Consider the following 26,054-nt stretch of genomic DNA (forward strand, 5'->3'; position numbering starts at 1 on the left):
GACAGAGTGACCAAACATTTAAGAGAAATTTAACTGATTGGAGACTGCCAACATGGATTTATAAAAGATATGTCCTATCCAGCAAACCAAACAGAACTTTTTGTCGAAGTAAAAGAGAGACCACCGTCTAGTGATACAGTTCTGGATTCCAGAAGGCATTCAATAAAGTTCCATGCAGGAGACAGTTACTAGAGGAAAAGCTAGTGAGTGGTACTCGAGGCAAATCTATGTATTGCACAGAAAGGATACATTAATCCAAGAAGGGGTAAGGAGAGATTCACCAGAAGGTTACCAGAGCTCCGAGCGCTCAAGTATCAGCAGTGATTACATAAGCTAGGTGGAACACAGAGGGTTAAGGCTTTATTTAATTGAGGTTTTGAAGATATTAAAACAAATCAGAAGGCTAGAGAAAGTCTTTCTGCTGGTAGAACTGTTGAATGCTATAGCCATATCTCAATTTATAAAAATCTATTAGCCTCAGGTTTAAAATTAATCGGCAAGAGTATTAAGGAATATGAGGCCAAGGCAGATAGATGGAGCTAAGATTCATTCAGCCATGATCCCAATTGCAGAACAGGGTTGAATGGCCTACTTATGTACCAAATTAATAGCATTTCCTGATCTAGTTGATATGATCTACTCCAAGCGATGAATGACTATTTTAGGATGCAGGTTGTTGCCTGTAATAAAACAAAAACTAGTGAACTTTCTGAAACTTAAACCACAGCACTGATCAAATAATCCCATCACAATGACAAGACAACTGAGTCACCAGTCTCAGTTACAGATACAACATTCATTGATGCATGAAACACAGGACAGAATGCAGTTTCTACAACTGTTACAAAGAGCTGCAACAAATACAAAATACAACAGCCAGCTATAACTCAGTGGCTTTCCCATTTACCTCCACTGGCCAAAAGGTTCTCTTGTACTTTGTCCCTACTGTCTTCCAATACGTCAGCCATGTACTGGGCCACCTTCTTCACCACACTGAAAAATAAAAGGCCAGAACAAGTGTCACATATTTTACCAATATATCTAAACTGGATAAAATACAGTATTTTTCCTGTGCACCAAAGTGATCCAAGATGGCGTTGGACTCTCTGCGAGCTCTTCCAAACAGATCCTCTTTTACATCTCTTATAACTGTACTAATCTTTTCCCTATTATGTATTTTATTTTTATTTTATTTTCATGTACGAAATGATCTGTTTGAGCTGCTCGCAGGAAAATACTTTTCATTGTACCTTCGGTACACGTGACAATAAACAAATCTAATCCAATCCTAACTTCCATTTTAGGAACAGTAACATAGTTAGCACACTAGCCAAGCAACTGATAAGCTGAGTGTACAAATTTCACCAAAATTAAATTTAGTAAGTCTGGTAATTTGTTTTGTTATTTAATTTTGGTTTAATGAAAGCTGTAGGATTGTTGCAAAACACCAACAAGTTCATTCTCTTTAGAGACACACCTGATCGAACCGCTATGTGACTCTAGTTCACACAACATAGTTTGCGCTTATTGCCCTCTTACATGGCTTAGAAAATCAATCAGTTCTACAAAAATAACTTACTTTTCCATAGTAAGGCTCAACACATTACCTGATGGGTAAGAATTAGGCCTTGTGCTAAAACGTGATCGACATACTTTAACTTCAATCCCAGAATAAAAATGAAATCACCTGTTCATTAGATTCCACAACCATCTCTTTAAATAAAAAACATTTGGCTTCACATCTAATTTTTATTTTATAAGTTCATGGGATGTGGGCCTTGCTGGCTGGGCCAGCATTTATTGCCCATCCCGGAGGGCATTTAAAAGTCAACCAACATTGCTGTGGATCTGTAGACACATAACAGCCAGACCAGGTAAGGACAACAGATTTCCTTTCCTAAAAGGACAGTGAACCACAGGAGTTTATGACAATCGACAATGGTTTCAGCTTCATCATCAGACTTGCTTTGTTGATATAGTACAAATTCACTGCTGCTACTCTGAAGGATAGGATGCATTCAACTATTTTGATTGACAAACATATTAAACTTTCCAAATGTACATCGTTACTTCAGTATCTCACTACATCTATAGACAAAAGAAAAAAAATTACATTTGACAAATATTGGGTTAAAACTTTGCGACAGGTACTATGAAATTAAATGCACTTTTGCACTGTGGACTGAAATTGTCCAGTCACTCAACATGAGGGAATGTAATTTAAATTGGTTTGATTCTGAAGCTAGGAATCAAATAACAGCACAAATAAATTAAATTTTCAAAATGACAAGCTGACGTTCGCACATTAAAAAGGATTTCCAATCAACCCAACTGGACGAAACAATTTTAGATTGCCCGAGATTTAACACAGATTGATTCTAATAATAGGTCAGCATACAGCTTGTCAAAAGCATGTCCCAAGTTAAGAGCGTTTTACATTCTGAATTTCCGTTCATCCCAATTTATTCAATACACTTTAAACCTGTCACATTTTTTCCAAGTTAAAATGATGTTTTAACTTTCTCAAATACAAAACACACTTAATGTCAAAGCTAGATGTGATCGACATATTTTAAACCCAGAATAAAAATTAGATCACCTCTCCGTTAGATTCCACAAGCATCTCTTTATATTAAAAAAATGGCTTCACATCTAAATGTTGATATTCAACAAACTTACTGACACTGCTCTGAAGGAAAGGATGCATTCAACTATTTTGAATAGCAAACATATTGCATTTTCCAAATCTACATTATCACTTCAGTGACAAACAACAAATGAACTACAAATTAGATCAGATAAATAGCAAAGTGGTAATGCAGCAAGATATGGTTGGACACTCCATAAGCCTCTTGCAAGGTCACTAGTTCCAATAGAAAATCCTAAATATATACCACCTTAAAATTCACAGGAGATCTGGTCTAAATGTTGTTCAAACATTCTTGTCTGAAATCAGTCTTCATAAGAAGCAGCATCATTATCAGATACCATCATCTCACAACAATTAAACGTGATAATATCACCACATAATTTTCATTGTTCTAGCAAAGAAATTGTGTTTATAGAAGTCCTGCAGTGCAGGAGGCCACTATTCGGCCCATTGAGTCTATACCGACCCTCTGAAAAAGCACTCGACCCCCAACCATCCCCCGTTGCCCTATCCCCATAACCTCACCTAACCTGCACATCATTATATGACCACAGGTCATCCCAAAGTGCTTGAGAACCTATAATGTACTTTTGAACTGCAGTCACTATTTTAATGAAGAAAATTTGTGCACAGCAAGCTTTCACAAGCAGGAGTGATAATGACCAGATCATGTGTTTTCATCACATTGATTGAATGGCCCTGCTCCTCTTCAAAATAGTAGCTTGGGAACTTTTACATCCACCTGAAGGAACACATGGGGCCTTGGTTTAAAGTTCCACCAAAAAAGGTAGCACTTCCAACAGGGTAGCATTCCATCAGTAGTACACTGGAGTGTTTAATCTTGACCTTTGCGCTCATGTCCTGGAACGTGACTTGAACCCACAAACCTCTGACCCAGAGGTGAGTGTGCTTTCAATTACTCGAAGCCTTTCTTGTAAGGTGATATGCATATAAATAAAGGACATGTGAAGAGTTGCATGCATCCAATCGAAGCATATATCCTTATTTTGTTCCTACCATTTGAAGTTGATAGTTTTATTGATATGAATGATTCGGGGTAGCATGGTGGTGCAGTGTTCAGCACTGCTGCCTCACAAGCTCAGGATCCGGGCTCAATCCCTGGCCCAGGTCACGGGCTCAATCCCTGGCCCAGGTCAGTGTGTGTGGAGTTTGCGCATTCTCCCAGTGTCTGCATGGGTCACACCCCCCACAAGCCAAAGATGTGCAGATTGGGTGGATTGGCCATGCTAAATTGTCCCTTAATTGGAAAAAAAAACAATTGGGTACTCTACATTTATTTTATTTTTTTTTAAATAAAAATATATGAATGATTAAGCGTTTTCTAAACTAATGGAGATATTTGCCGTGTATTAGATGTATCCAACCTTATTCATTAGAGTGAACAAGCCCAATTTCAATCTTGCGGCCCACTGAGATGAAGGAGGGCCATTTGTGCGGCACACCCACTAGCCTAGGTTGCCCATCATTGCTCTGGATATTGTAGCTTCACAGCAGCAAATGCAAATCAGTTTCTATCAAACATTAACAGGCAATTAATACAAAATAGAGATAAAGATAAATATTGCTTTCAATATAACAGCCAACACAAGTCTTACAAAATGTTTTTACACAATGCCATGCTTCGAGCACATTTGTAGCATTAAAGGAACCGTCTGAAGGGCACTCAGTTCTCCAGCAGAGGGTGCCCTCTACCAAACACACCCAAAACTCCCAGTGCCCTTCGGCAATCATCCACTGCACGCAACTTTTCCCTGATACAATCATCACCAGCAAGGCACACCGTGACAAATTCTCTCTCCTGCAGGTCACAGCAGCCCTCACTATCAGGAATTAGAGATTCCTGCACCCAATCTCTTTAGTTGTTCTTGTAAAACTGTTTACTCTATTGAGCGCTTTATTTCTGCTCCCCGCGGTTTCTCACAGAAAGGCTCGACTTGTCCCTGGGAGAGTTCCAATGCTTCTCTTGCCTGCATCTCAGTAGCAGCTGTTTTCTGTTGTGTGATACTGTGAAAGGTGCAAAAACTGTCACTTGACACTTTTCCAATTGAGTTTCTCTCCCCATGCCGACTGATTACATGGCCATTTCCACAAACTGAGATATTTGTTAGGAATTACAATTACAATCTCCAGAGTTTGTTTTCACTTGTGATTTAAAGGGTCAATTTAAAACAATAAACCATAGAACCATAGGATTGTTACAGTGCAGCAGGAGGCCATTTGGCCCATCAAGTCTGCACCGACCCTCTGAAAATGCACCCTACCTAGGCCCACTCCCCCGCCCTATCTCTGTAACCCCACCTAACCTGCACTTCTTTGGACTGAGAGAGGAAACCAGAGCACCCGGACAAAACCTACGTCAACATGGAGAGAAAGTGCAAACACCACACAGTCACCCAAGGCTGGAATTGAACCCGGGTCCCTGGTTCTGTGAGATAGCAGTGTTAACCACTGTGATGCTCTGCCGCCCCTTTCAGATAATTCCAATTCCTCTCTATCCATCTTCTAGCCCTACAGTGAACCTGGTTTTGACTTCCCATGTGCAACAGAATGAAACTGGCCAGTATTGTAATAAATTAATGCTATAATAATGAAGTACTATTTTCCAAACCAAATAGTGAACTTTGCATTCTGCAAAGATTGTGTCAACAGAAAATTGAATCGTGACAGAAACTAGATGAATCAATGAAGGTTGACATTTCACTGGGTTTCTCCCATTCCTAAGAAGGTAAATGAAATATTTTGTTTAACTTTGAAGAGAGCTGGTGGTAAATCTAGGAAATGGGTTGCTATGGAGACAGTGGAAGCAAAATGTGCTGATTTATTAAAATACAAATTAGATAGATCGCCCAGAAGATAATATTTGCCGAAACATTATCTGGGCAATTTAAGGCAGGACGTTGGATAAATGTAACATCCTTGGGAGATTCAGATGTCTTTGGTTCCCAAAGTTTTCACCGCTGGGAGCTTCTTTGCCTCATCTCTGGTCTGTAGGAGATTAATTAAAGATTGATTATCTTAATTAGTCAACAACTCAATTATTGCTATTATATGCATTATACAACAGCATTGTGGAAGTTGAACTATATGGGTCAAAGCCTTTTATCATCCAGCTTATGTCTGCTTTCTTCAACTTTAGAAGCATTTTACTGAGCTTTTGCCTTTCTGAAGTCTCGGAGATGATCATTGTAAATTATTACTTTTCGAGTTTGTTTGAATTCATTCATATGTCAATATTATTTCATTGCTATTATTTCTCTTTGGATTCATATTTAGCATATTTGACCTCCGTCAATCCTAATAACAGTTAGACAAACAGTTTGCACTGTCTTGTTACCTGTGTGATAGGTAACTAGTGCTACTCAATCCTTGGTTGATGGTGAGGTCTTCTGAATCTTGATGAAGACTCAAATTCATCCAGTAACAACAAAGGTTTATTGAGTAACTATAACAAGAAGTGCATAAGTTCTTTACCTTAACTTTGATACTAATGATAAGGTTAACAAAATATAACAAGTGACTATATGTAACTCCACTAATTATCTGCACTATTCTGATATTACCCTGATCACAGTGCACCCGAGAGAGAGACTGAGGGAGACACAATGCGGTTGCTTTTTATACCCGTTGGTCTGGCCCTCTTGTGATCATGTGGTACTGCTGATTACACATTGACCCCTTGTGTACATGCACATAGAGATCACTACATGCACTTTTCATTTGCAGATAGGTATTCTTGCATTTTCAGCATTATCCATTCTTGTCTCGCTGCTGTGGCAGCTTCTTTATTTCACCATGTGGCAAAAAAAAAAAGCAGCCCACGAAAGTAAAATAATTTTATGGGGTTAATTGATTCAAATACAAAGTTATACAATTAACTCAACAAATTTAACTGCAAAGGGAGATCAATAAATCTCAAACTTAGAAATGTTGCTAACTTTTGGTTGGTTCAATTGGCTCTGCTTTATAACCTTTGCTCCTGAGTCGCCAGGTATCTTTATGATACCGCCACAAATTTCAAGCTCAAGTAATGATCAATAACTCAACACACCAATTAGTAAGATTCAAATCAATACACATTTATTATACACAGTAAATCGCTACTCATGCATAAACTCTACTTTCTAGGCTATTTCTATAACTAACAGGCCTATACTTAGCTTCGGACTGGCCCACCAGGTCAGAGGAACAAATGGCCTTTCGTTCAGGTTCTGAAACTGCGGGATTCAAAAGCTGGTATGGACTGGTAGCTAGGAGCGCCTATCTCGTAGCGAGCGTTGACTTGAGACTTACTTTCTTGGAGGCCGCTGGACCAGTTCACTCGCAGGGGTTGCTGAGTGACCCTGTCAAGAAGGACGATTTGAACTTGGGGGCTTTACTTTATAGTCCCCAGGGGCTTCCCGCCTTTCGGGACGGACCCCTTACTTGGTTTCAAGTGACTGGACTTCGTTCCAATCGCTTGGTTCGATTTCTCCAATACTGGAGCTGTTCCCTGATCGTTGGGCGGTCTTTAAGTGTCCGTTAACCTCTTTTGTGTTGGCTCCTGCTGGCGCCGAGAAGTCTGGCTTGGCCTTGTTTACCTTAAAATGTTTTGATTGTTCCCGGGGATCGCTTATTACTATGTAGATGGCTGCTACATTACTATGCAGATGGCTGCTTGTATCGATGCTGTCTGGGTTTCTGCAGAGTCTAATACACAGTAACTTTGCACCTGCTAGTTTTTGCCTGTGTTGGCTGAATTTCCCTTCAGCCTTTGCGGTTCTCCATTTTAAGTCAGGAAGTGGCCAACTCAGGAGGCTACACTCCCTCCTTGTGATCCTAATGCGAAGCGTGAAGGATTACATAACTGCGTTGTCTTCATTCCCTGACCTGGCGAGCACTCTTCCATGGCCTCTACACCGACCATAGCTATGCACAAAAATTTTTAACTAACATTCTAAGTGGCGCTATGTCAAAACAAGGACATGCATTACAAAATAAGAAAAACGGTACCTCTAACTGTCCTTAATAAACTACACTAAACTCCCGGGAAATGCCTTTAGATATATGCAGGTGAGGGCTTTTGTGAGGTGACAGGTGAGGGAATTCCCATTGCTCCCGGCACAAGAAGTTCAAGATAGGGTGATCTCGGGTGTATGGGTCGGGGAGGGCAAGGTGTCGGAAATACACCAGGAGTTGAAAGAAGAGGGGGAAGCGCTGGTAGAAGAGTTGAAGGGTAAATGGGAGGAGGAGCTGGGGGAGGAGATCGAGGAAGGACTGTGGGCTGATGCCCTAGGTAGGGTTAATTCCTCCTCCTCGTGTGCCAGGCTCAGCCGGATACAATTTAAGTTGGTCCACAGAGCGCACTTGACGAGGGCGAGGTGGAGTAGGTTCTTTGGGGTAGAGGACAGATGTGGAAGGTGCTCAGGGAGCCCGGCGAACCATGTCCATATGTTTTGGTCATGCCCGGCACTGGAGGGGTTCTGGAGAGGAGTGGCGGGAGCAATATCTCAGGTGGTGAAAGTCCGGGTCAAGCCAAGCTGGGGGCTAGCAATATTTGGAGTAGTGGACAAACCGGGAGTGCAGGAGGCGAAAGAGGCCGGCATTCTGGCCTTTGCGTCCCTAGTAGCCCGGCGAAGGATCTTGCTAAAGTGGAAGGAGGCTAAGCCCCCCAGCCTGGAGGCCCGGATAAATGATATGGCTGGGTTCATAAAGTTGTAGAGGATTGAGTTCGCCTTGGGAGGGTCTGCGCAGGGGTTCTACAGGTGGTGGCAACCGTTCCTAGACTATCTCGCGGAGCAATAGAGGAAGGTCGGTCAGCAGCAGCAGCAACCTTGGGGGGGGGGGGGTGGAGGGGACGCCCTGGGAAGGGGGGGGGGGGGGGAGACTGCCTGGGAGGGTGGATGAGCAAGAGATAACATGAAGGGTTGGGGGAACTGGCACGTACGGGTGAGGGCCAGTGTACAAAGCTGTGTAAATATATCATTTTGCCATGTATATATCTTGCTCTGCGCGATTTCTCTCTTTTTTTTTGTTACGGGGGGGGGGGGGGGTTATGGTTATTGTTTGTAAGGGAGAAAAATTGTGTTCAAAAACTTTAATAAATATATATTTTTTTTTTTTAAACTACACTCACTCAAACATTCAATCATACTAACTTCCTTAATGATTCAAACAAAATCATAGCAGCATTATTCACATTTTTCCTGGCTTGGCAGTCAAGCTCAGGATTGTGCAATTGCTCATGAAACACATTTCTTTATTCACAAAAAGAACGCAAACGAATGTTCTTTATTATAGATCGCGGGGGTCGGGGGTCTGGTCATAACCAAAAATAGGGGATCTTACCCGATATATCAGGGTGCGAGCGCGGTAGGCTTCCTTCGCCATTTCCTCAGACGAATAGTCTGCACGATGCAGCAGAGTGTCGCCAATACTAGTAGGGACTCTATCAAGTAGGACAGGGAGTACCAGGTTATAAACCTGTCACACCAAGATGGTGTGGTGTCGCTTGTGACTGGGCTCTGGGTACTGTGGGGAAGTGAATTCGCGTGCAACCAAATGTTCGTTAGGGTGATGAGCAACATGGAGGATGTCCTCATGGATGTCCTCTTCTTCTTTCTCTTCGCTTCTCGTTTCGTCTCTTTTCCTGGAGCTTCTGTAGGATCAAGCATAGTGTCTGTTACTACCTTGGTTTAATATCTCGTCTGTTAGTATGTCGGTCCTTCAGTGCCAATTCTCCCTTTACAATTTGTCACCATGTGTGACTCCCTCTTTTTTTTTTTTTTATAAACCGAATATTCAGGACAAGACACACTTAAAAATACTGAAACAGTGCGAGCCGTCTCGCAGGCTGTGCGATTTACCATCCAAATGTTTGAGGATGTAAATAGCATAGGGTTGGCAACCTAAGGGTCGCCTGAAATAAAACTAAACTTTTTGAACCGAAAGTGCCGAAATGAGTTGAGTATGGGCCACGACGGGTAAGTATTGGGTGGAATCCCCGGGTAGGACGGCGCCCAATGCAGTGTGTTCTCTACCCGAGCGTAGCTGACCAGAGGGGGGTTCCCAGGCAGGGCGGGTCCCAATGCCGTTTCTCCACTAGCTGAGCAACCGACAAGAACAGGCAAAAATGTAGTCATCGTGGGGGGTTGCCGTATTGGTTCTTCCTTCGAACCAGAAGGGCAGTTATGAACGGGGGTCTGGCAAGCTCTCCGAGGTTTCTGCCGATGAGTGTGCGGGCAAGTTCTCATGGGGTTGTATATGGAGAGCATGACTTGCTGTCCTACACTGAACTCAGTCGCATGCACGGTCTTATCGAAACAAGTCTTGCTCTGTTTCTTTTGTGTGCCTAATCGTACCGCGGCTGCTAGTTGAGCCGTTTTAACATTCTCTACCAGTTGTTCTACTGCTTTCTCGTGTGTGAGGGCCGTCACTTCGGGGCTGGTCAAATCTAATCCCAATAAAAATTCTGTGCCTTTCATGGGGCGTCCGGTCATGAGGGTGTGTGGGGTGTAACCTGTAGATGTTGAAACCGTATTTCTCAAAAACATCAGTGCGAAAGGGAGGATGAATCCCAAGTGGTGTTGTTTTGATGGACCATTTTTCAGAGGGTAGCTTTTAGGGTCCGATTCACACGCTCCACGATACCACTCGACTGGGGGTGGTATGCGATGTGGAATTTTTGGGTAATGCCAAATATCGTGAGGACGTTCTTCATGACACGTCCTGTAAAATGGGAACCTTAGTCGGATTCAATGCTGTGGAGGAGTCCCCATCTCGTAAAGATGCGGTGGGTTAAGATCTTGGCTGTGGTCTTTGCCGTGTTCGTTCTGGATGGGAATGCCTCCACCCATTTTGTAAATGTGTCCATCACAAGGAGTACATCCTTATCACCATTCCTGCAAGGGGGCAATGGTCCTGAAAAATCAATCTGGCGGTTAGTCCAGGGGCCATTAACGGGGCGGGTGTGACTAAGTTGAGCTTTCTTGGCGTATCTGTCCGGATTGTTCTGGGCACAGATAAGGCAATTCTCAACGTAGTGCGTTACGTCTTCTTTTAATCTGGGCTACCCACAGAGCTGCCTGAGGTGGGCTGTAGTGGGATCAATTCCCTGATGTCCATGACCATCATGGAACAAACAAATGAGCTGATTCCTGTCCTGTTCAGGAACCACATAAAGGGTGTCTTTTAACACCACACCGTCATGTGTGGTCAGTGCATTTTTAAACCTATCATAGGGTGCCGTAAATTTTCCTTTCAAAATCTCCCTGAGATTGCTATCCTGCTTCTGGACCTGCACTAAATCCTCGATATTAGTCTGCAAGACCTGAACTGCATTCACTGGTGCGCTTTCGGGAGGTGTCCAAATATATACATGCCTGGAACCTGCTTTTGCCAGTGCGTCGGCTTTACATTTCCAATGGGGGGGGGGGGGGGGGGGGGGGGGGGAAGAATGATGGTGACTACGAACTTTAACTATTCCAAAAGTCCTGTCCTGTGCTTTCTCTAAAATGTGACGGAGCAATGGGGCTGAGGGGAGGGGTTTTCCATCTGCGGAAACATATAGAACATAGAACGATACAGCGCAGTACAGGCCCTTCGGCCCACGATGTTGCACAGAAACAAAAGCCATCTAACCTACACTATGCCATTATCATCCATATGCTTATCCAATAAACTTTTAAATGCCCTCAATGTTGGTGAGTTCACTACTGTTGCATCTTCTTGCTTTCCACAGGGGTAGGAATTCTGTAAGGCTGTTGCGGACATAGAGGCTGTCCGAGTATATGTCTGCTGGGCTGGGGAAGGAATCTGGGTGTTCTACAATGTACGCCACGGCTGCTAGTTCTGCCGCCTGCACGCCTAAGTGTCCTGGAAGTTTTATTGCGATTTCTTCCAGGGCGCATCCTCGACATAAATGCCACATCCTGTTATGCGCTTCCCTTCTAATATTGTGGAAGATCCATCCACATATATCCTTATGGGTTCGCACGTGTCTGTGCGCTTGGGGCTCTGGGGTGAACTACCCATCTTTCTGGGGGTGTTTTTGCAATAAAGGGGCCTGTGTTGTGGTGTGGAGAGATAATCTCACATTCATGGGGGGTTCCTGGGTACTGTAGGTTATCTGCTAAGAAAGTGTGGGTCTTGGTCCTTTTAACAGTGATGTCCCGTCCCTGCAAAAAGAAGGGTCCATCTGGCTGCTCTTATTTGACTGACTGTACCGTCCTTAAGTTGTCTGCCCAGTAAAAGTTGGGGGGGGGGGGGGGCCGGATTGTGATGGGGTTTAGTCCGGTTATGTATGAAAAATATTGTACGGCCCAAAAAACTGCGAGCAGGTGCCTTTCACAGGCTGAAAATCCCTGCTCCACAGCATCTAAGACTCTGGAGGCGTAAGCCACGGGTCTAAATTGTGCGTGCCATTCCTGGAGGAGCACAGCCGAAAGGGTGCGGTCGGTGCTTGCTACCTCAATCGCATAGGGGGAAAGCGGGTCTGGAACTTGTAGTGCGGGGGCTGCTATGAGTGCTCTTTTCAAAGATTCCACAGCATCCGTATGCTGCGGAAGCCATTCCCAAGGGGCTCCTTTCTTTAGGAGTTCCGAGAGGGGTGCTGCCTTGCTGGCAATGTGGTTTCGGCAATAGCCAACCAGTCCTAACAACGACCAGAGGGCTGAAACGTTCTGGGGAAGGGGCAATTTGGCAATCGAGTCAATCCTTTTGCGTTCGATCTCGCGTTTACCATGTGTGATAATTGTACCCAAATAGATCACCTTGTTTTCCAAAATCTGGGCCTTTTTGGGGTTTACTTTAGATGCAATTGCTTGTAGGAGTTCCAGAAGTTCGGCCAGAAGCTCGATGTGCTCTGCCTTGGCGTCTGTCTGCAGTAATACGTCGTCCACATACTGGACCAGACATTCGGGGCGAGAGAATTTTGACAATCCATTTGCCAACTGTCAGTGGAAAATGGAGGGGGGGGCTGTGGAATCCTTGTGGAAGGCACGTCCACGTGTACTGCTGATTTGTAAACGTGAAGGCAAATTTGTATTGGCACGCTTTTGCCAATGGAATGGACCAGAATCCATTACTGACGTCCAAAACTGTAAAGTATCGTGAATCGAGTCCCTGTTTGAGCATGGTCTCGGGACTTGTGGCTTCCGTGGGGGCTGCTGCGGGGGTGACTTTGTTGAGTTCCCGGTAATCGATGGTCAGTCGCCATGATTCATCGGGCTCTCTCAATGGACAAATCAGGGCATTATTAGTGGAGGCTACTGATCCAAGTACACCCTGCTCTAATAAGCTTTCTATTACCTTTGAGATTTCACCCTCTGCCTCTTGGGGAAATCCATATTGCTTTTGGGGTCTAAGGTCAGGTCCTGTGATTTGAACGGAACCAGTCATCCGGCCATAGTCGTGTTTGTGGGTCGCGAATGCTGTCCTGTTCCTCTGCAGAACTGCCCTAACCTGCTTGTCTGTGCTAATTGTGGTCGGGTCAAACCAAAATTTGCCTACTGTGCTAATCTTGCTTGCATATTCTCCTATGGTGAGCGTTGCGGGGGCTCTTGCGGATTTTGCCATTCTCCAAACACATTGATTGACTGGATCAAAGGATAGGTTGTGGGAATTCATTAAATCTATGCCTAAAGTGTGTTTTGCTGTGTGGGGTAGATCGACTAAAACTATGGGGTGCTTGGTGGTGATGTTGCCGATTTGAATGGGTACAGGGGCTGTGATGTGTCCCTGCAAAGCCGCTGAGGGTGATGGTGGCTGTAGTGGGCCACATGCCCTTTTGAAACATGGTGGAGGAATTGATTTTGGTGCAGGACCCTCCTGTGTCCCAACTGCAACAACTGGTTGTCCGGACCTATCCCAAAGGGTGTCGCAGACCCAACTGGGGGAGCCCGAACACCGTCAGTCCGTTCCGTTCGTGTCCGTCTGCTCTGAACAGGTGCTAACGCTATGTATTGGCTTTGTCCTTGTTTTATTTAGAGTGCCTGTCTGCTGGGCTCTCTGTTGCTTTTGTGAGGCATTGCATTCTCTTGCAAAGTGTCCTAATTGTCCACAGTTGTAACACTCCTGTGGCTTTTGTGGGGGGCTCTTCCTGCCTTCATTTACCCATGCGGAGTTCTGGTGTGCCTTAACTGTGTGTATGTCTGCTTCTGCCTGCTGTTCGTCGGGATTTTTATTCGTGGGTTTGTTTTGAACAGATTGCTCCCAGGTGCGGGACAATCTTTTTACAACCCATTTCTCATTATGAGCCTCCTCGGAGGGATCATAATTGGCACAAGCTTTTTGTCCTATTTCTGTGGCATGGGAGATAAGGGTGCGGGTTCACTTGGCCATGTTGTCTGGGGACAAATGGGCGCGGTCTAATTCTCCGAAAACTGCTGCGAAATGGATCCACAAGCGTCCAGCAAATGCTGTGGGGTGCTCGGTTTTTTTTTTGCCTGCACTTATTGAGGCCTTCTACGGGGTCACCCGTTATACCTGATCACGTCTAGGATCGGGGTATGCATTTCTGCAAGGGTGCCTCCTCCTACATTGTGGGTCAGGAAGGGCTGCTACGATCCAAGGGTTTAAACTCGAAACGGTGCGCTTTACTTGCTCACGCTCGTCCAGGCCGTACATGGTAGCCTGCTGTTTTACTCTGGCAAAGAAGTGGTGGGGGTCTGAGGTGGGGAGGAACGGTGTGATTTTCTCACACGCATCCCGTAATTGGGTCACAGTTAAGGGGGTGGTGTACAGAAATTCCGTGTCATCCGATGTGGCTGTGCGGTGGGTGGTGACTGGGTTCATTGGAGCCTGAACTATCTGCTCTGTGGGGGGTTGGGGTGCTTTTCTCTTCTGGGGCTTGCCCTGCGCACATGTTCCCTTAACATATCTATGCGCTGTCTCACTCAATTCTTCCCAATCAGGGCCGTCTTCCTCATCTAACTGTGATCCAAAGGTTTCCTGGAATCCTTTTTGAACTGAAAGCAGAGATTGCAGTTCTGCAATCTGCTTCTGGCACTTCGCGTGGTCTAATGAGCTTTGTCTTTGCTCCGTGGTGGCAGCAAGGAGTGCTCTTAACGCTGCCTTCAGGTCACTACACTGCCTCTGCAATGCCTCTACCTGCTTCTCGGTTTCCTCTCGTACCAGGACTGCATGTTGTGTGCCCTGATACGCCTTTTCGTACTGGGATTGGAAGCTGCTTAAGTGCGCCAAACAAGACTGGTGTGCCCTCTTGGCATCATCCACCTCTCAGTCCTTTGCTGCTAACTTCCTTCTTAACTCTAGGTTCTCGTTCTCTATCTCGCCCACATCGACCTTACTCATTCAATGTGTCTCCTCTATCTCTTTACGGAGCGTCCGAACGACCTCCTCTGTGCCTCGTAATTGTGCCAAACAGGACACGATTGCCATCGGCTTGCGAGCTTTTCCCAAGCTTTTCTTATGGATTTCGCTCAGGTTCTCCCACCAACTATGTCCGATACTCCCGGGACCGGTTTCCTTATTTTCACAGAATTCGCTCCAAAAGGGACCATCCTTTCCCTTTGAGATACTTTCTGATTTCCACTTCCCAAACGGGACACTGTCCTACTCTACTGCTGGTCGCTCCGACCACAAATTCTTCGGGGTTCATGAGGTGTTGCATTGCCTACATTGCCATCTTTCCTCTGAATATTTCTCTTAAAATTTGGAACAAGGAATATTAAGGCGGTGCTGTAATTACGGGTACGGCTTTCGCTATTTTCCGGAATACAAACTCCCGACAGTTTTGTCGCAACAAAAATCTATCAGTTTACCTTATCGCCCTGTTAGTTACACATGCATTAACACACTTCCGAATTATGAGGATTGATCAGAACTGCTTGAACACTTGTGGGGTTTTTTCTGTTCTCAATTGGATTTCTAATTCAAATTTTGGGTTCTCCCGGAGTGGTTAAGCCACTTCTAGATCGGGTCCCGACGGAGTCGCCAGTAATATGTTGCTAACTTTTGGTTGTTCAATTGGCTCTGTTTTATAACCTTTGCTCTAGAGTTGCCAGGTATCTTTATGATACCGCCACGAGGTTCAAGCTCAAGTAATGATCAATAACTCAACACACCAATTAGTAAGATTCAAATCAATACACATTTATTATACACAGTAAATCGCTACTCATGCATAAACTCTACTTTCTAGGCTATTTCTATAACTAACAGGCCTATACTTAGCTTCAGACTGGCCCACCCGGTCAGAGGAACAAATGGCCTTTCGTTCGGGTTCTGAAACTGCGGGATTCAAAAGCTGGTATGGACTGGTAGCTAGGAGCGCCTATCTCGTAGCGAGCGTTGACTTGAGACTTACTTTCTTGGAGGCCGCTGGACCAGTTCACGCTCAGGGGTTGCTTCACGTTGCTGAGTGACCCGGTCAAGAAGGACGATTTGAACCTGGGGGCTTTACTTTATAGTCCCCAGGGGCTTCCCGCCCTTCGGGGCGGACCCCATACCTGGTTTCAAGTGATTGGACTTTGTTCCAATCGCTTGGTTCGATTTCTCCAATACTGGAGCTGTTCCCTGATCGTTGGGCGGTCTTTAAGTGTCCGTTAATCTCTTTTGTGTTGGCTCCTGCTGGCGCCGAGGAGTCTGGCTTGGCCTTGTTTACCTTAAAATGTTTCAATTGTTCCCGGGGATCGCTCATTATTATGTAGATGGCTGCTACATTACTATGCAGATGGCTGCTTGTATCAATGCTGTCTGAGTTTCTGCAGAGTCTAATACACAGTAACTTTGCACCTGCTGGTTTTTGCCCGTTGGCTGAATTTCCCTTCAGCCTTTGCGGTTCTCCATTTTAAGTCGGGAAGTGGCCAACTCAGGTGGCTACAGAAACCCCTTGGGCTGATGTGAAAGTGATTAGTTTGGATGTGAACCTCAATGCAGTTTTCATAGGAAAGTAACCAGAAATATATTAGGTGCTTACACACTCACTTTGACATTTGGCACTGCCAACTGGAGCCAAAGTCTGAGGCATCCTATCCACGCTACAATAAACGTGCCAAAAGTGAAGCAATTCTCAACACAGTGGCAGACACAAGGCATCATAATCTCAACACCCAGTTTGAAATTCCAGCTTCAAAATTACATTAAAAGAAATTGGTTTACCCTCACGGGGGAGAAAAGTACGTTTTTCTTGACTAAAGAGCAGATTTCTGGACCCTATTTCTGTTTTTCTATAAAGAAAAAGACTGGCATTTCTAGTGTTTTTCATGACTTCAGGACATCACAAAGAACTTCACAATATTGGCTATATTTCAGATTTACTTAATTGACTTTAACGTAGGGAATGCAGTAGCCTATTTGTATGCAACAAGTTCCACTGCAATTTAATAATAACCAGAAAATCTGTTAAGTGATACGAATTGAGGGGTAAATATTGACCAGGAAATCAGGGATAATTCCCCTGCTCTTCTCCAAAATAGTGCCAGTGTATCTTTTATGTTTACCCGAGTGCCTTGCCCAAGAGAAAGCAGTGCCAACAGCACTCCCACAGCACTGCACGAGAGTGGCAGACTAGATCTTTGCGACATATCTCAAAATTGGGACTTGAATACACAGCCTTCTGACACAGGCACCAACTGAGTCACGGTGAACACCATCAAAATATTTCTTCTCCGAGTAGTAGATAGTTGCCTGAGTAACAATGGAGGATTCTGGATAACAAAGTTAAAATTATAAACCAGTTGCAGCATATCGCTTAAAATTTCACGATTGTTGCCCCTGACATCTTCTGCTACATTATCTTAACATGCATGCAAACATACTAAATAGGAACAGAAGTAGACCATTCGACCCTTCAAACCTGCTCCACCATTCAATAAGGTTGTGGCTGAATTGTGTTTGGTGTTCCACATTCCCATCACTGATAACCTTCGCCCAACAAGAATCTACAATCTATCCATCTCCGCCTTCTAAAATATTCAAAGACAGTGCTTCCACCGCCTTCTGGCGCAGAGTTCAAATTTGCATAACCCTCGGAGAAACATTTCTCAGCTCGGAGTTAAAAGGCCGTTCCCTAATTTTAAAACAGTGTCCTCGTTTTGCACTCACCCACAAGGGGAAACATCCTGTCCACTTTGTCAAGACTATTCAGGATCTTCTGTACTTCAATCAAGTAACCCGACTCTTCTCAATTCCAGTAGTCCGCACCATCAAACAAACCACATAATGCAATATATCACAAAGAAAAGTCCACTGAACATTTCATGGGCTTAAAGTTTCTCTAAGAACTGCAACTGTGTTGGAGAAAAAGCAACCTTCCACACACATTTATGTGACAGAACTGCATTTTGATTCCTAATGAAAACTCTGCAACTATATCTATTGGCTTATATTACATTTCACCTTAAAGTGCTCAATGTGTAAGGTATATCAAGTAATTTTAAAAATAAAACTCATATTAGACAAAGCTCATCTCCATGATCCCTCCCTCCACATGTCGTCACATTTAGATAAGATTTATTGTCACGTGTACCGCGGTAGAGTGAAAAGTATTGTTCTGCTTGTAGTCCAGGCAGAGCGTTCCATACATGAAAAACATAGGACATACGATAAATACACAATGTAAATACACAGACACTGGGTGAAGCATACGGAGTGTAGCACTACTCAGTAAAGAAAATGCATGGAGAGATCAGTCAGTCCAGAAGAGAGTCATTCAGGAGTCTTGTAATAGCAGGGAAGAAGCTTTTTGAATCTGTTAGTGCATGATCTCAGACTTTTGTATCTCCCAGCATTTATATGCAATATCATGACAAACGTGAAGCATGGTGCTCTGGCCTCCAACCCAGTCACAAAGATAATAGGCTGGATTCTCCATTATTGAGATTATGTCCCCACACCGGCGTTAAAACGGTGGAGTTATACTCCTGAAATTCCTGCAAAAAAGTGAAACGAATTCCCAGCCCTGCAGGGGGCTAGCAGAGACCCGGTGTGAATCTTGCAGCTTTTGCTGCAGATATGGGCCCTCGCACTTCTGGATTAGAGGCCACGCATATGCATGGCGGCGGCCTCCAGCTTCCACGCCATGCCCCATGGCAGACTCGGACTGCGGAGCCAGACCAAAGAGACCCCCCGATTGGCCACGCGCCCGAGCCTCAACCGTCTCACATTAATGCCCTGGCTACCTGTAAGGCCCACCCTGGTCTCCGATCTGCCCGCCCTCGACCAGGGCGGCCGTGGACGGAGTCCGCAGCCGCCACGTAAGCATCCCGACCAGCAATAGCAGATTAGTTCCATGCTGTCAGGAACACGGCCGGTAGGGAGCGGAGGATTGCTGTGCGGGCCTCTGGCAATGGCCCCCCCGGCGCGGCGTACTCCCCGGTGACGCCGATTTTGGGTGCCCAGAGAATCGCCGAACCGGCCTCAAACTGGATCCTCCACCCCGGCGCTGGCCGCGATTTCAGCGTTGGGCTGCAGCGAATCCAGCCCAATGTTTCTAAGGTAGCTTATTTACATAAATGATATGCAAACTAAATTATATGCAAACTAATACTTCTAAAGACTGACTCACCAGATAACCCACACAACTAATATGATGGCATTAATTCTTAAAAGGGAGAGCATTAATTATTTTCACTGAAAATCATGTAGCTCTGCAATCAAACATCAGAACACCCATTTAACATCAGGCAACATTTAATACTCATATTCATCTTTTACAGAATGCTTCAGAAATGCAAATTTGATTTCACAAACTGTTGAAGGCACTCAACAAACTTACCCCTCCACAAATGAGTCCAACTTGGCCAGCTCATCAGATAACCCCACCAAGACATCTAAAGTTCCCACCTAAGGGAGAAAAATCCATTATTAAATGCAATACAAATATTAGTGAAAGCCTTTTTATCCATGAAAAACAAGAAAGCAATGAAAATAATCCTAGCTTTAAATGTGTGTTCCTGTATCCTCCCCCAAAAAAACATGGAGCAATGTTTAAGTTTAAATGTATGACAGACCCCAACCACCTCGAAAGAGGAATGATAGAATGCAGAATCTTTATAACCCATGTTTCCTTAAAGATGTGCATGTGGGCATCTGCGCAAAACTGGATTGCACAGGGGATTGAAATGAAACAAGCTACTTAGAACTTTTGTCAGTTCCGCATTAGAAATTCCTAGCTATTTGCTAATCATGACCTTAAAAATGCCAACTGGCAAAAAAAGTAGTGCTGAGCATTTTGCATCCTGATCAGCTTGAAGAAAATCGTGAGGTAAAAACTGTCCATATGAATTTTACATTCCAAAATGCAGGTTGTTGATATTACCGTTCCGCAAACCCTTGGGGATGCACCTTCATGCCCCGAGTTTTTTAACATTTCAATAGTGCATTTTATCACAATACACCCAAATTGCAACTCACTCTCTCAACGTTCCTTCTCAATTTCCAAATGTATTTAAAATGTTCCTTTGAGCAGCTTAAACACTGACAAATGCACAGAATTGGGTCAACAAGTGAGTAAACGCCTCGAAATATGCTACCATACACTACAATGATAAAGCAACTCCTTCTCAACATGCAATGATCTAAATTTCCCAACTTGAGCTGGTCAAAGTAATGAACTTCAATAGAATACCAGGACATTAAAGGAATTAATTTTACCATGACAACTTGAATATTCAGCTGCAGTTACAAAAATCCACATTGTAGAAACATTCTATTAAATCTATTTAGAAAGTTGAGTTTGGGCCCTTTTTTAGCCAGGTTACTGGCCAGTTGAGTCCAGAACTTCTTGCAATCTGACTGGAATTCTGATGGAGTTTTTTTTTTTTAAATTTAAATATTCATTTTTTCTGGATGTGCGCTTCGCAGGCTAGGCCAGCATTTCTTTCCCATCCCGAATTGCCCTCGAGGTGGTGGTGGTGAGCCGCCTTCTTGGACCACTGCAGTCAATGTCATGCAGGTACACCTACAGTGCTATTAGAGACGGAGCTCCAGGATTTTGATAATGTGACAGTGAAGGAACGGCGATATATTTCAAAGTCAGGATGGCAAGTGATTTAGAGGGGAACTTCCAGGTGGTGGTGTTCCTATGTATCTGCTGCCCTTGTCCTTCACGTGGTAGCGGTCATGGGTTTGGAAGGTGCTGCCGAAGGCAAGTTCCTGCAGTGCATCTTGTAGATGGATCACACTGCTGCTACTGTGTGTCAGTGGTAGAGGGAGTGAATGTTTGTGGAAGGGGCGCCAACCAAGCGGGCTGCTTTGTCCTGGATGACGTTGAGCTTCTCAAGTGCTCTTGGAGCTGCACTCATCCAGGCAAGTGGGGAGTATTCCATCACTCTCCCTACTTGTGCCTTGTAGATGGTGTACAGGCTCTGGGGAGTTACTCGCCACAAATTCGCTGCACAATTCCTAGCCTCTGACCTACTCTTGTAGCCACAGTATTTGTATGGCTAGTCCTGTTCAGTTTCTGGTAAATGGCAGCACCCAGGATGTTGATAGTGGGGGATTCAGTGATGGTAATACCATCATGATAGAGTTGGGGATATGCCAGGCCATGTAAAAATTGTGGCTGAGTGCAATTCTGCTGCTGATGGCCCACAGTGCCTCATAGATGCCCAGTCTTGAGTTGCTAGATCTGTTCTGAATCTATCCCATTTAGCAAGATGGTAGTGCCACACAACACGATGGAGGGTATCCTCAATGTGGAGATGGGACTTGGTCTCCACAAGGACTACCAATACGGTCATGGACAGATACATCTGTGGCAGACAGGTTCGTGAGGATGAGGTCTGGCAGGTTTTTCCTTCTCGTAGTCCCAGTCTAGCAGTTATGTCCTTTAGGACTCGGCCAGCTCGGTCAGTAGTGGTGCTACCGAGCCATTCTAGGTGATGGACATTGGTCTCCTACCCTGACGAATGTGATATAAAATAGTTACTTTAGAGTTACTAGTTAATGTAATGTAGAAATAAGCCACTTTGATTCTTGCAGTTAGGGACAAAGGAATTTGAGACCGCATGGAAAAAGCAGGAAGAGGTGTGTCTATGAGGGTGATGCTTCATTGATAGGGGCCAGAGAAAGGGATTGGAAGTGAGCCAATCAGAATAGATCGAACAGGTCAGGAGGGACATAGGCTGACCTATGTCCGTCGAGTATGTGAAACTTGATACCATTTGAACTGATTTTGCAGAGATCCCTTTGTCTGTTAGTTCAGTCGTTTTCTGGAGTGTAAGAGGCTGGATGTCCTGTTACATTTCTGTAAGATGATTCAAGCTTGCAAGCTAAATAAATAACTTCTGTTTACGTGCGAATCCGTCTCAACTTTTATTGAGGCCAGACTGACAGAGAAAGAAATTTGGAGATCAACAACCCCAGAGTACATTCTGTGCCCTTGCCCCTCTCAGTGCTTCCTCCAAGTGGTGTTCAACATGGAGGAGTACTGTTTGGGTCCAGAGTTGATGTTGACGACTCCGAGGGCAACCCCTTCCCGACTGTATACCACTGTGCTGCCACCACTGCTGGGTCTGTCCTGCGGGTGGCACAAGACATACCCAAGGATATGTGGCGTTTCCACTTTCTCCCAGAGTCTGCGTGGGTTTCCTCCGGGTGCTCCGGTTTCCTCCCACAGTTCAAAGATGTGGATTGGCCGTGCTAAATTGTCCCTTAGTGTCCAAAATGTTAGGTGGGGTTACAGGGATGGAGTGGAGGCGTGGGTTTAAGTAGGGTGCTCATTCCAAGGGCCAATTGTATGATGGTGATGTCTGGGATGTTATCTGTAACAGTGATTAGCGCTGTTGCTTCACAGCGCCAGGGACCCAGGTTCGTTTCCCGGCTTGGGTCACTGTCTGTGCAGAGTCTGCACGTTCTCCTTGTGTCTGCGTGGGTTTCCTCCAGGTGCTCCGGTTTCCTCCCACAAGTCCCGAACGACGTGCTGTTAGGCGAATTGGACATTCTGAATATCCCCTGAGCATTTGCCTCCTCCAGGTCATGCTTCCATCTTTATCGTCAGCTTATACCACAGACTCCTTAAAAGGATTTAAGGCTCAACCCATGGTTCGCTCCATGATAGTTTTCTTATTTAAAACATGGAGCAAAATCTTCAGCTCCAATCATCCAATGCAAGCTACAAGAAAATGGAATTACATTTGCTTCTGTTCTCCACTGTGGTTCTGGCCGCCCAGTTCTCTCAGTTCCATTTTAACCTCTTGCTGATCACACTTAGCAGCCACTTAAAGCTCCACACTCGTCTGCTCAGGCAGGCTAGCGCCAAACACGGTCTGCTCTCTACCAGCCCCAACCCCTTACCCGTGCAAGTATGACTGGAGATTCATTCATCAGTTCGAAATCTTTTACACACCCCAAATGTTACCATACCTATAACCTCGCCAGAAAAAGGTAAGCAGGAGGTGCAAAATATATAGGCATATATTCTTGTTGAAATACACTGTCATACTGTTAGAAGGGTTCCGTTAAACCTACAACTGCACCATACTAATAGAGGTCCTCTCTAAACTCTGCAAATATCAGGTTAAGAGTCTGTAAATTAGTACTTCAAATTACTACATGCATCCCATGACCCCACAACACATTTCTACAAATGTTTGCCCCATACTCACTGCCAAAAGAGGTGGGGTGCCAGATGGGGGCACAATTATCTACCTTGCTACTTAACCTCATTGGGGCTAAAGATTAGAGCACAGTTTAATTAAGACATCCAAGATTCCTCTGTATCAATTTTTCCAGAAAGTGCATTATCTATTCATACATGCCAGTGCTGAAGAATTGTCACATCTAGCTATAGATCCTCATGTCTCTGGTCAAGATGCACCTTGGGCTTAATGCAAAGACACCACACACAAGTTGTTTATAATGATAACAACCTTTATTGTCACAAGTAAGCTTACATCTTCACTGCAATGAGGTTACTGTGAAAAGCCCCTAGTCGCCACAATCCGGCACCTGTTTGGGTACACAGAGGAAGAATTCAGAATGTCCAATTCATCTAACAAGCACATCTTTCAGAACTTGTGGGAGGAAACCGGAGCACCCGGAAGAAACCCCACGCAGATACGGGGAGAGGGTGCAGACTGCGCACAGACAGTGACCCAAGCGGGAATCGAAACGGGACCCTGGCGCTGTGAAGCAACAGTGCTAACCACTGTGCTACCGTGCTGCCCCATGTTTACCATGCAGTATTGCAGACAAATAGTAACAGAGTTGAAATGATGCTAAATAATGAACTTCTGCAGAATGTTGATGAATAAATATTAGTGTTGAAAATTGCTCATGCATAAAAATTAATAAATATGCTGCATAGTCTTTACATTCATTCTTTGCAGACAAGAGTGTAACAAATGGAGTACAACAATGTAAAATATCAAGCATGTGGACTGATGAGCAAGACATTTCACCCATTTCTTTCTCCATACTGATATTTCACTCCAACTCTCACTAATAAAAACAAATATTTTTCAAATAATTAAGAAATGTCATGTATCAGGTTGGATGTTTTAATTTTTCATTATTATAGTATATTATTAAACCTCAACTTCTATTCTGGAATTTACAATAATTGCCAGTCAAGACCAAACAACATATTGAGCAAATAGACTATTTTTTTTTGTTTTGTTGGGGGGGGGGGGGGGGGGGGGGGGGGGGGAGAGAAAGACAGAAAGAGAATATAATTGGCTTAATTACCATATAACTGTAGTTTAGGGAGCAGGTTTCAATTTCATGACATTTGAAAATGCACAAAAATTACCCATTTATGATACCCATACTGACCTTCAAATCTGGAATTGCAAACTTGAAGTTGGTAGAGAGATGGTTGTTCCTTGTGGTTGTAGCATTTAATTTGTCCCATGTCTGTTGACATGTCTTTTCCCCAGGAGCTGATATTAACCAAAATTCTGTCATCCTCAGTAAGAAATCTCTTGAAGTAAACCAATATACTGAAATAAGACAATAAAACCCAGTTAATGCAATAATACCTCAATGCTTTGCCTTGCATGTCAGTTCTTAGATATAACTTTGCTTCATCATTTTGGATCATCCATGCAAAGTTAAATATAATTCATAAGACCAGAACATTTCATAGATTATGCAATCACACCTGCAGGAATCAAGGTTAAGCACAACTGCCTCCCCCTCCAATAAAAGACCCCCCCCCCGCCCCAAAATAAGATTACATAATGTCCAGTGCAGTTCACAAAACATCATACTCTCACCATACTGCTCATTGCAAGCATAAAGGGACATGCTCTATCACCAGTATGGGTGATTTCTATCCAACTGTAGTAAAGAACTGAACAGAAGTAGGCCATTTGTTTATTTTTTCTAGTATTTAATTACAAACATGTATCAAAACAGATTACAGAAAATAAACACCCCGGGAAACATACGGTGGTGATGTCGACCGACACTCCTGGAAAATTCACCGCCAGGCAATCAGAGAGGCGAAGGCCAAGACATCAGCCTTCCTCCTCTCCATGAGCTCCGGCTTCTCTGGTATCCCAAATATCGTCACTGAAGGGTCCGGATCCACCTCCTCCCCCACTATCCTGGCTAGGACTGCAAACGCTCCCGCCCAAAATCTTCCCAATCTTTCACAACCCCAGAACATGTGCGTGTGATTCACTGGCCCACACCCACAGCTCTCACACTCATCTACCACCCCTGGAAGAACCCACTCATTCTCGCCAGAGTCATACGCACCCTGTGTACCACCTTAAACTGTATCAGGCTCACCCTTGCGCAACAGGAGGTCCTGTTTACCCTACGCAGTGCCTCACTCCATACTCCCCAATTGATCCACCCTCCCAACTCCCCTTTCCATTTCTGCTTGATCTTCACCACCCATTCGCCTCCCTGCTCCCCCTACTTGAGAAGTAGGCATTTGACGCCCCTAGCATGCTCTGCCATTCAATAAGATCACGGCTGATCTGATAATGACTTCTAAACTCCACTTTCCCACCTACCCTCTTCAATCCTTGACTCAATCAAAAGCTTGTTAAACAGGGCCTTGAATATATTTAAATTGTCCAGCCACCGTTGTTCTCCAAGGTGGGTGAATTCCAAAGGTGAATGGCCCTCAGAAGCAATTCCTCCTCCTCAACAGTCTTAAATGTGATACCCATATTTTGAAACTGCCCCCCCAAAAGGTCTAGATTTCCCCTCGAGGAGAAACATCTTCTCAGCATCTACCCTATCAAACCCACTCAGAATCTTACATTAGATCACCCCTCATTCTTCTTCTAAATTCTAATGAGTATTTACCCAAACACACTAATCAATTTACTGGAGTTCTTTGAAGGAGTAGCATGCGCTGTGGGTAAAGAGAAGAGTGCAGATGTACTATACTTGGATTGCCAAAGGCATTTCAGGTGTTACTGCAGAGTTCATTGTGGAAAATAAAAGCTCATGATGTAGGAAGTAACATATTAGCATGGATAGA

At 44.3% G+C, this 26,054-nt stretch overlaps 1 protein-coding gene across 1 annotated transcript in view; it reads right to left on the bottom strand.

Annotated features, from left to right (window-relative positions):
- The window catches only part of atp6v1c1a (ATPase H+ transporting V1 subunit C1a), a 116,419-nt gene that overhangs the window by 76,216 nt on the left and 14,149 nt on the right, over positions 1 to 26,054 (bottom strand). The window contains exons 2-4 of the mRNA XM_072467071.1: positions 24,386 to 24,552; positions 19,386 to 19,453; positions 908 to 993 (exon numbers count right to left, since the gene is read on the bottom strand). Coding sequence (XP_072323172.1) covers positions 908 to 993; positions 19,386 to 19,453; positions 24,386 to 24,517 — 286 coding nt within the window. The 5' untranslated portion in view covers positions 24,518 to 24,552. The remainder of the gene's footprint in view (positions 1 to 907; positions 994 to 19,385; positions 19,454 to 24,385; positions 24,553 to 26,054) is intronic.

Source organism: Scyliorhinus torazame, chromosome 11 (assembly GCF_047496885.1).
Source record: "Scyliorhinus torazame isolate Kashiwa2021f chromosome 11, sScyTor2.1, whole genome shotgun sequence".
NCBI classification, from domain to species: domain Eukaryota; kingdom Metazoa; phylum Chordata; class Chondrichthyes; order Carcharhiniformes; family Scyliorhinidae; genus Scyliorhinus; species Scyliorhinus torazame.